The following is an 11,004-nucleotide window of genomic DNA, read 5'->3' as shown; positions in this document are numbered from 1 at the left end:
GTACAATGACTACTTTAAAGATCAGGACACAGTGTGAGGGACATACAGACATTCAGTATACAGTAGCTTTTAAAAATGTGTTTTAGAAATCGACCATAGTTGCCATTCTGTACAATCTTGTGATTTGATGTGTTCAGATTTTCATTGAAGTTTTGTTTAATATATGAATTAAATAATATAAAACTTTCTGAAAACAGGATTTCTTTTGTAATTGTGTAGTCTCTTGCTGCTTCACCTTTGGCCATTCTTTTCTACCGCTTCTCTTGCAAGTCTCATAAAGAAGGTAACAATATTGTAGCTCTCACACAGAGACTGTTAACCTGGGGGGAACCGGAGGGTGTGTGCTGCCCTTCCACGACGACTTTGTGGGTCAGGACAGCATTATCAATGAGAAACATTATTATGTGTATATATATACAAATTATTCATCTTTAAAGAGTTCATCATACGTTTTGACAATTGTATTCTGTGTCATGGTCTGGCACTGTGCCAGAGGACATATGACATTTTCCTTTTTGTTAAGATCTTGTGTTTATCCTTTTCAGTGGTTTATTAGTTCCGTTATTTGTGATTTTGGTTTCTTGAATTTGGGGTTTTCATTTATATTCATTCATTCTAGTGTTTCCTCTTTTATTTTGAAATTCAATCCTCCTGTGTCATATCTAGTTTTACTTCCTGCCTTTGTTTGTTTTCCTGCAATTTTTGTGATTGTCTGCCACGCCCGGATTAGTTCCACCTGTGTGTAATCATCCTGCCCTCCTCGTGTATTTAAGCCTGTGTCTTTGTCAGTTTGTCGTCGCTCCTCCTGTGTGAGTGATTTCTTTCACCCTAGAGAGTAGGTTTGCCAGTTTTCCTGTTTTCTTGTTTCTGCAAAGTTCTTTTGTTCCAAACCATGTGATTTGGATATTGAACCATTGACTTTTTTTCTCTTAAACTTCTGACTTTATTATCGAAATCTCAGATTTATTTTTCTTCCTCAATGGGGCCCTCATACTCCGTCATACCGTCGTACCAGAGACCTACAACAATGATAAATAAAAATGAAAATGTAAACAAAAAACAGTTATTAATTTCCATTTTTAAAAATCCACAGGGAGCCACTGGAGAGGAGCTAAAGAGCCGCATGTGGCTCCGGAGCCGCAGGTTGCTGACCCCTGGCCTAGGCCATGGAGATAACATACTGGAATTCTTAATTTAGGTAGTGTTCCCCTTTAAATTCTACTCGTTGGCCTGCTGTAAACAACTGTGCCAATAACATCTGCTGATGAAGACCATGAGATGTTGTTAAAAGCTCTGAAAAAAGCAGACCTTGAATATTGTCAAACTACTGTTCATAAGCTCAAGAATGAACTTTCAGGTTTAATATCAACTTGATGTTTCACAGCTTTGCCTGTCTCCGCTGATATGGTACGAATGATTACTGTAATAATGAATCATTTATTGTAACTCAATGAACTTTTTGTCTTTCGCCTGCTCACTATGTTCTGTGCTGCAGTGGGTGTAATAACCCAGTGGGTGAACACATTTGAATGCATCTCACACATTTGTTCTTCAAATTTCTGTGGAGGTGGATTCTAGAAAACAGTCTGCTCATTGTTTCCAAAGTTCAAGGGTTCGGCTTTATTGGCATTATACAATACATTGCACAATGAAATGCAGTTGTAGCCCCCTTCCTTGCTACACACACAGAACGTGTATAACAAAAATTTAAATATGTTGAATTTAGAATAGAATAGAACAAAAAAAAATGCATTAGTGAAGTATGTTAGAGTAGGACAGCTCCAACCTCTAGGGCAGCAAAACTTAAAGGAGATCAGTGAGTTTTCTTTTTGGTTGCACTTCCTCGCTGTAACCACCTGAGGCCAGTCAAGACTGATGACTATTTGGCTAAGCAGCAATCTAACAACAATACCAGCATTTATGTAACACTTGGTATTGCATACGGCTGTCATAACTGTAATTACTGGGTCACAAATATGAATATGAATTCAACTTTATTATTATGTATGACATTTGATTGAATTAGCAGGGAAATTAAATGTACTAATAACACCTGTGTTTGACAAGTCAAAATGTTGTGGCAGTGGTCTTTAAGGTTACTTTCAGTGCAAAATTTACACAGCTTTATATATGTATTTGTAGTTGTTACAGTATACAACAGCATTACACCTGGCTGTCAACCACCTAGTGCCCTTTTCTTAGTCAAGAAGCATACTCTAATTTAATGTAGATCAAGCAATGCCAACATTATTATTCTTCATCTAAAACATTAGCATCTGCTAACATGCAGCAGTCTGAAACTTGATGTTTAGTGTAAATACATTTCTTGTCCCATGTAACGAGGACCAGGCAAATATAATGCTTCATTTTAATGTCATAGTTATTTGTTTTGTATCGATCCTGAAATAAGTCATGTTTTTCATTTATTTCATATACAGTATTGCCTGCTCGTCTAAAGACGATACCAGCCTCCTCATTTGATGAATAAAACAACACATTCTCACTCCCAACTCGTCTGATACGGAGGCTCGGCCAGTGGCCTTATATGTTCAAACTACGATGCTCTAGGTACCCCTCTAGAGTCAGTATTGGACGTGTGAGGGACGGCATGTCAATACACACTTGTGACATGTATAATATAAAAAACTTCCTGTCTTCACAGGAAGTTGGGTTTAGGCAACAAAACTGCTTCGTTAGGGTTAGGAAAAGATCACGGTCGACGTTAACTTGACTAACGACTGACATGACAAAATGCCAACGTTGACTTTTAGTTTCACACGGGACACAAACATAGATTGTACAAGAAGTGGACGAAGTCACCATGACGTCACCCATTGGCTTGTGGACTATGGTTTTGAAGCCTCCAATTTGGCATTTTGGCCATCGCCATCTTGGTTTTTGTGGAACCAGAAGAGACATGAGAGGGTGGAGCTAAATACAACCGAACGCTGAATAAGACATTTTTAGGCGATCAAAATGTTACAATTAACTTTCCCTGAACTGAAAACACACTGTAAAAGTGTTAAAGTTCTAGGACGAAAACACGGACAACTCCCATACCGGACAATGCTGTTGTAGTAACCTGTCAATCACAAGGTAGCCTTGCCCTAAAGCATCCCCTGCTTTATGGTCTATTTAACTCTAAATGGGACCATAATTTACAAACTGAACATCATGCTTAATAGAAGAAGACTTGAAACCCCTCCTACCCGCCCTACGTGGACTCTCTCACACTTTATACTACATCAGTTGCTCTGAGCGTCTAATGATGATGCGGGTGGGTTTACATTGGCATCAGTTGAAAGTCCGGTGCGTCTCATACAGACGCTAAACTAAGGGGCACCTCGTTGCGTTGGTATCAGACGCCAAAGGGGCACTGACCAAGCGGCAGGATTTGACGGGTTGGAAATGACAACGGGTTGAATAAAACAGTGGCTGAATGGAAAGCTGAGGTTTGAGAGTGCTCCACACAATGTGTGCTTAGACTATGCCAGTGATCAATTTATTGTGAAAATACTAGTACTTAGTACTAGTATACTATACTTAACATGAATACTGACTCCTTTCGATGCAATGGTGACACGGTTATTATACGGCCAAAAGGACCTTAACCTTTGACACCCCTTAATTTGCTTCTCATGCTAAACTTTAGGGAAAATTAAAAGCACCATATATGCAATGGGCAAAAAAGGGGAGGTACCAGTATAATAATTTCACATTCAATTTTATTGTCATTTTATCTTTTTATTTACATCGTATTATTACTCCACATGCCACATGAGTAAAAGCAATGCTGTAAACAAATGATATCACACATAAATATCTGCTTTTGATTTAACTTTATTTTGAAAAATAAATTTGAATATTGATGCAATAAGCATACTGCAACATACAATACATATACAGTTGTCTGACGTCATACAGATAAACATCAGATATAATTTACACAAAAACAGAATATATCCCTTCTTTTACTGACTGATCCGACGCTTAGTATAGTATACAGTAAAGACATTGTTCTTACCTCTTTGGAGTACAATATGCATTGAAGGATCCCTTGGTATCGTAATATTCAAACACATATGATGGTGGAATTGGAATACTCGGTGTGTTGGAATCTACAAGCACTTTGTCCTAAACAACAAAGCAGTTGCTACTTATTTGTTGCCGTTTTAACTAAGTTTGACATCAAAAGTTATTTTCTCTGAGTACTCTGTAGAGAAAAAAAGTCATTATTGCTATTTGTATTATTATCTTTTGTTTTCCATCCACAGTGCCAAGTCAGGATGAGGGTCGGAGTCAGAGTCAGTGATCTTGCAAACTGCCAAGAGTGTGTTTTTTTTCTATAGGAGGTTGCTCAGAATCATGACAAGTTATGAGCTGTTGCATTTGTTTCTTATAAGACAACACAACAAATAGCAGATAATGCAACTTTGCAATATTCAGTTTTGTGTCTTTTCCTGTCTGTTCACCAAGAAATGTGTGTATATCTTCATCACCAACTACATATACAAACTGGGTTGGCTTTAAATGTGTGTTCAGACTATACCTAAGGCCAATGTTTTGAGGTAGCTCGACTATATATTAAGTTAATGTAAAGACACGAGTGGATGCCAATGGTTGCACAGTTGGGGCAAAGAAACACGCACTGCAAAAGTAGTCCAGTTGTGACATTTGCACAAAAAACATGAGGCAAAAGATTTGCTTTGCATTCAATCTGAACGCACCTTAATACAATACTATTCCTGATAGCCAAATTACTACAGTTTAGGGGAGTTGCTGATGTTTGTTACATATTTTTGTGTCTTTCAAGCGAGTAAACATTATGTGGGGAAAAAATGATTTACATTGTTTTTTATTTTGGTTGAAAACCTTTTGGGAGCATCATACTCTCAAATACATTGAACAGTTCAATTCTCTATGAAACTATTTTGCAACCCACAAGCCTCATAAAACCTTTGAAAACCGCTGAACTAATGTATTTTAATTTAGCTAAAACGAGGCTGTCCTGTTTGTCTTGGATTCCAAAAAGCTTAATTTAAAAAAAAGAATTCCAGATTTTCATCTGACAACGACAAGCGTGACCGTGAAAGGTGTCGAGAAACAAAGTACTGACAAAGTTTGGTTGTAGGGAATGGCATTAGTGCTTACTACTTGTTCTGTCATTACTGGGATACATCGATCAGGGACAGATAGTAGATCTTTAAGGCCTCAGTATGCTTGAAACAGACTAGTTTGTATGACAGCACATGTAGAATCAAAAGTGTTTCTACCTTTTCTGGATGGTAGATACACTTTTGACTAAAAGGTGGGGCCTCATCAATCTCTCTCCAACAACTCTGTGTTTTTGTGTGTTGTCCCTGCTGAACGTCTGATCACGACTCCTTGTGATTCCACCAGACGCACTGTAGCGCATTTCAGAAGTGTCCCAGAAGCAGCTATCCGCTTTGCTACGCTAAACGTACACGCATGGTCTATTTTTGACGGAGACGTGGTGCGTTGCACAGAGCAGATCGAGCTGGGCAGGAAGTGGAACGGCTAGGGCACCCGGTCAATTTTCAAAATAAACATCCTTTGCAGACTCCTGATGGTATCATATCACTATACAGGCACAAATCTTTGATCCACGTTGTTCATAACAACTTTTAACGGCATTCACTTTGTTTGTAGGCTACAAAGTAGGAAATAACAACAATAAAAACACAATTAAAACAGACAAAAAAAGAAACCATTTAACTACGTAGCCTACCGGTAGAAGTACAAATATCCCGGAAAAATTAACAAATCCATGAAATATGCAAGTCGGGCAAAACCGACTGGTATGACACCGTGCCGGGGATGGAACAAAACAAAGTCGCAGAGGTGGAATCCCGGCGTAAAGGAAACATCTGGTCACACACCTGGCCAATCACTGCATCAAAGTGTGCAGTATTGTTGGTTTATTGGTTTCCGGATAGTTCGGAAAGCTAAATTGCCAGACACCTCGATTCCGGCTTTCGAAAAGGGGGAATTCAAACGCTGTTAGATGATCCGACAAGCACTTAATTTGAAGCATACCGAGGCCTTTACCGCATTTATGTGAAATCAGCATATTACTACTCACCCTCGGCCTTTTCCTTTCTCATACTGTAACTCACGACTCCTGCATCTCGTCTGGGCAGAATTTCAGTGCCGCTAAAACCGGCACAGAAGATAAATCACAGAGCTTAACATGTCAAACGCAAGCTCCGCATGTCATCAAATATACCACTTATATATTTAGTTATATCAAGAGAGTCATGTTTTTCTGCAACATCCTATCATCAGAGTTTATGTAAATGTAAATGTGTATTTCTCCTGCACTCTTCATACACATTATCTCTGCTTGCACTGGTTATGCAATATAATGCATACGCACACACACACACACACACACTATACAAAGCAGTCTGTCATTTGTCTATAACACATTTACAACTTCATATGAAATGAAAAGTTATGAAATATGTGTAAGTTTCACATTAGCTGGATTGTTACAGATGTTGCAGCATCCTAATGGAAACCTGTAGAAGTGTAAATGGTATCACCAGAGAATTTATAATGCAGTTAAATGTCAGCGTAGATTATATAGTATCCTCATCTTCTTAATTTCATGAGAACATAACCTATATTGTTCATGTACACTGCGATATACAGTTGAGTTACAATGAATTTCACATATCATTCTCTCCTACGTGCAGCAACGGCATCTCCCGAACAAGAGTCCTTTCCTTTAATTCCGTCAGTTTTTTCTTTCTTTCTTTCTTCTTCATTTCCTCCTTTTCATTCTTCACGGTTTCTTTTCCTCATCTGAGTCACTTCGTGGTGTCCTCCTCTTCCCCGTGTGAGACAGCTGGATCTGATCTGAGGAGGAGACAAAGATGGAGGGCAGAGTTTAGAAAAGGTTATGTTACCACTAAAATGACATTGTTCCAACACGTTTTTGAGTGGAGGGGGACTTTAACTATGTGGATTCAGTTACCAGACCTTATTATTATTATTATTTTCATACTCCAATATCATAGGAATATCTGGTCAAAAAGCACTGTCAATGAGCATTTTGTTCAAAATGAACATTCTGTCTATGATATTCAGTCTTTTGTGTCTATGTTACAATAATACAGTATACTAACATGACAGTATGAAGGATATGATGATCTGATCGGGCAATAGTTGGATATTAATGTAATGTGAAGTTGTAATGTACTTAAGTGACTTCATCTGTTGTTTGCATGGACTGGAGGCATCATGTACACGATACGTCATGCAGCGTAAGTTCTCATCATCACGCCACTTTTAGGGGGAAAACAATCCTACGTAGACGCCAACAGCATAAACAGAGGAAGTTGACACATGGCAACCAACAGTAAATCCAAAAATGCTGATCTCCGATTTGTTCCACATGCCATGTCCTAAAAATTATATATATAATAGAGGGGCTTTATGGCTCCAAGCTATAGACCAGACCAGCATTGCGTCATCGCCGAGGCGGCACTCCCTTTCTAGGCAAAAGAAACTCGCTGTCACTTTAGGAGAGAAACAAGAAAATGCAGGAGATGCTGTTGTGTCGCGGGTTAACCGAGACTTTCACAATGATATCTGAGGCACATAAGATACCTGAATATTCACTGTCAGTGTGGTAAATCGCTAAATGATGCTGGTGACTGTTATGTTACTACTAATAGATAGCTAACGTTGCCTTGAATGGGAGGCTGCTGCAGTACGGTCATACAGTATGGCAGCATCAGACTGTCGTCTCCAACTATAGCTATATAGACTAAACTATATACTATAGTATAGATCAAACAGTTGGCTATCAACAGGTTGGTTACTTACAGACAACACTAAGCCTAACGTGATTCAATCAAATATGTAGAGATGTCTGGATAAGCAATATCCGGCGACTGTGTTGGACGGGGGAAGACCGAAGGGGTATGACGCCCATCAACCTTCATTTCTAAAGGTATCGCGAACGTTCAGGTTCAGGCAAGATTGCAAAATAATTATTAGACGTGTTTATAATGAGATTATTGAATAAAAATAATACAATCCAAACACATGTCGTATTGCATTGACATCTATGTGATCTTCGGTTTTATCCCCCAAAACGGGGCGCTTAACGTTTCGTATGTGCCGGTCTGATGTATGTCGTAAGTCCATCCATTTGTCAATTTTCTGCCGCTTATACAGTGTGGGGGGAACCAAACCACCTATGGTGTGGATTGGATCATACATATAGACCTTTAAGTATGGCACTACTGGTGAGGAAAGATAACAAGTAGTCTGCACTACCTGAAAGTTTATTGTAGCCAAGGGAAGTCCAATTTGCTCTGTTGGCTCAAGGAAATCATGGAGTTCCTGTTTCTGCCAGCGGGTTCTACTGGTTCCACATCAGGCCTGTAAGGAAGAGGAAACAGTTATTACAGTAAGCTACTGGCTTTTTACAGTATTTCTGGTGGACATCAGTGACACTCCCTTCGATTTGCATCACAGCAGCTCAGCCTGAGAGTATGAGAAAACATAATATTGTCCGTTATTCCCACATTGTCAGAAGCGCTGCAGTTGGCCGGCGTGCATGTCTCAGCAGGAGGGTGGTGTTCTTTCTAATGAATCCTGGACTGCAGCCATATCTCACCAGGCCTCAACTTAAATCCAAGGCGTAATTCTCCCACTCCTCCAGGCATACCTCAGGCTTGACTCTGCAACCCCCCCCCCCTCCTCTGTCCATCTGGGTCTGTGCCAAGCCCCGGTCAGGACAGAGGGAGAGACTGAAGGGGCCAGCAGCCCTCCACCTCCCATCAGATTCCAACAATGTACATGCTCTCAAATAAAGAAAAGCCACAGTTCATCCCCACTCAGACCTCTCCTCTCACAGGCAAAAAAAATGAAGCTAATAGCTCCCTTTATCTCTATCTGCCAGGCCCCTGTCACACTCTTCTTCTTCTTCTTCTTCTTGCTTAACAGTCACTGAAGCTGTCACCGCTTTCCCACCCCAAAATGTGCCTTTCTTTTCCACCATGCTGGGGTTTTTTTTCACTGCAGTCAAATTACTTGCATTCCTCCTTAGTTCAAACAAACAAGGGAAACAAGCACAGCTCATTTTCAGTAGTTTTTCCCTGGTGCATTTCAACTCAAAGGGATGAGACATCATCACAAAAACAAAAGACACTTAAGTTTGGGCTTTCTGTTTATAGTAATTCTAATTAAGCCTCTTGAGCTGTATATTTTCTTTGGCTAACAGTTTGTCTCAACTGTGTAGTATATACAAGTGATGTGATTCAGAATTAGTATAACCATATCTATCAGGGAGGTTTGGTCAACAATCAAATTCAACGAAGAATGAGAGTGGAATTTGAGGGCCAGAAAACCAATACAGAATCAACCAGAGACAACTCCCGAGAAAGTACAAGGTGTGATGTTACTACTTCACACTGTTCCACAGGGTGATGTAGCCACTGAAGATGTCCTTAATTCCTTCATAAACAGGACAGAATCGCTAACTCCTACATCCAAAAATGCTCCTTTAAACAGGCCTCTTTGGGACAAACTCACTCCAGCTGTCAACCCAAACCATTACCCTTGGCTACAAGCAGGAGAAGACAAGATCCTGGAGTCAAGAGAGTCCAGCAACCCGCTAGTGAGGTGTGCAGAAGTCCCCATCCGAACGAGCCGGAAGTGGCAGGCGTAGCATGGAGATCAAAGAGACTATTAGCAGGCTGCAACATCCGGAGATCGTCGCCAGGGTGCGATGTGGACAAGCAGAGCTGGGCAGAGTCTCTGGTCGAAGGACACCAAAAAAAGAGGGGAAAGGTGGTGGTGACGAGGACGGAGCAAGCCCGATACAACAAGCAATGTCGACAAAATGGGAAGAAATGGGAGGGCACTCTCAACAGGTCAGTCAGCTGGGCCAACCTGTTGAAGATCCAGCAAGTCAGGCTCAGCTTCCTTCTCAAGGCAACCTATGCCATGCCCTGCCCCTGAAACCTCCACCAGTGGTTCGGCAATGAAGAGGGTCGCCCCCTCTGTAATACCACCTTCAACATATCCTGTCAGGGTGCAAAACCATATTGACCCAGGGGCACTACAGACAGCGGCATGACCAGGTCCTGAGGAAGCTGGCTGAAGTACTGGAAGCCTGCAAGCAGGTCAAGAACAATAACCGTCCCAGAGCTGATGAACACCTCACCGTTGGAGGTGCAACAGGCAGAAATGTCCAGCAGGTAGTAACACCAACCTGTATGATCCAACTACTGCAGTTTTAATTGACAAAAGTCCAAGGCGTTCACTCTGCGTTATTCCAGTTCACCCTGGAGGTGTTGGATGGGATTTAGATCAGGGCTCTGTGCAGGATAGTCAAGTTATTCCACACAAAACTAGGGAAAGCATTGCTGCATTGGAAGTGATCATCTAGACCAAACCAGGAAAAACAGCTCCAGATGAAAAATAAACGAAAGTCTGTTGAGTCTGTGGGGTCATGGGTCATGTTTTCAGTCTTGATTTAGTATAACGGTCCATAAACAGTTTATAGAGAATATACAGCATAGCATGTAATCTGTAATGTATTCCTCACATGTAGAGTTGTGGGCAGGACATCTTCAGTGAGGCGGAAGTCAGTCCCAGCCTGTTTTGGTTCCTCAACTTAGTTTTCCTCACCAGGTCTTTGACTCTTCCCCATGTGTAGTTTTCACTCAGCTAAACACAAAAACACACAAGAATGACAATTTAATACCAATATTTAATTTAATACTTTTAGATGTGACAAGTGACCACAAGACCAAAGTTCTAAAGCCCTGCCAGCAGCTCCCACAGGTTTTCATTAAGGTGTGTTCATTTGTGCAAATTGGGCTGCTGGACCGTTTGTGTAGTCTGTGTTGTTTTGTCCCAAACAGCCAACATACCAAAAGTGCATTATCTATAGCTAGCAGTGGATGCATTGACTACTTGAGTTTGTTCTGTTTTTTCCCTCCAGTCTCTCCTTTGTCCTTT

The 11,004-nt window shown here is 40.6% G+C and overlaps 1 protein-coding gene across 1 annotated transcript in view; it reads right to left on the bottom strand.

Moving 5' to 3' along the window:
• Positions 1-4,785: 4,785 nt before the first annotated feature.
• LOC141773677 (uncharacterized) overlaps positions 4,786-11,004 on the bottom strand; it is a 35,844-nt gene continuing 29,625 nt past the window's right edge. Inside the window, exons 6-8 of the mRNA XM_074645599.1 lie at positions 10,589-10,710; positions 8,311-8,415; positions 4,786-6,882 (exon numbers count right to left, since the gene is read on the bottom strand). Of these exons, the coding sequence (XP_074501700.1) occupies positions 8,319-8,415; positions 10,589-10,710 (219 nt within the window). The 3' untranslated portion in view covers positions 4,786-6,882; positions 8,311-8,318. The remainder of the gene's footprint in view (positions 6,883-8,310; positions 8,416-10,588; positions 10,711-11,004) is intronic.

Source organism: Sebastes fasciatus, chromosome 9 (genome assembly GCF_043250625.1).
Source record: "Sebastes fasciatus isolate fSebFas1 chromosome 9, fSebFas1.pri, whole genome shotgun sequence".
Classification (NCBI taxonomy): Eukaryota; Metazoa; Chordata; class Actinopteri; order Perciformes; family Sebastidae; genus Sebastes; species Sebastes fasciatus.
The sequence above is the reverse complement of the archived record's forward strand: the minus strand, read 5'-3'. Positions and strand labels throughout refer to the sequence as shown.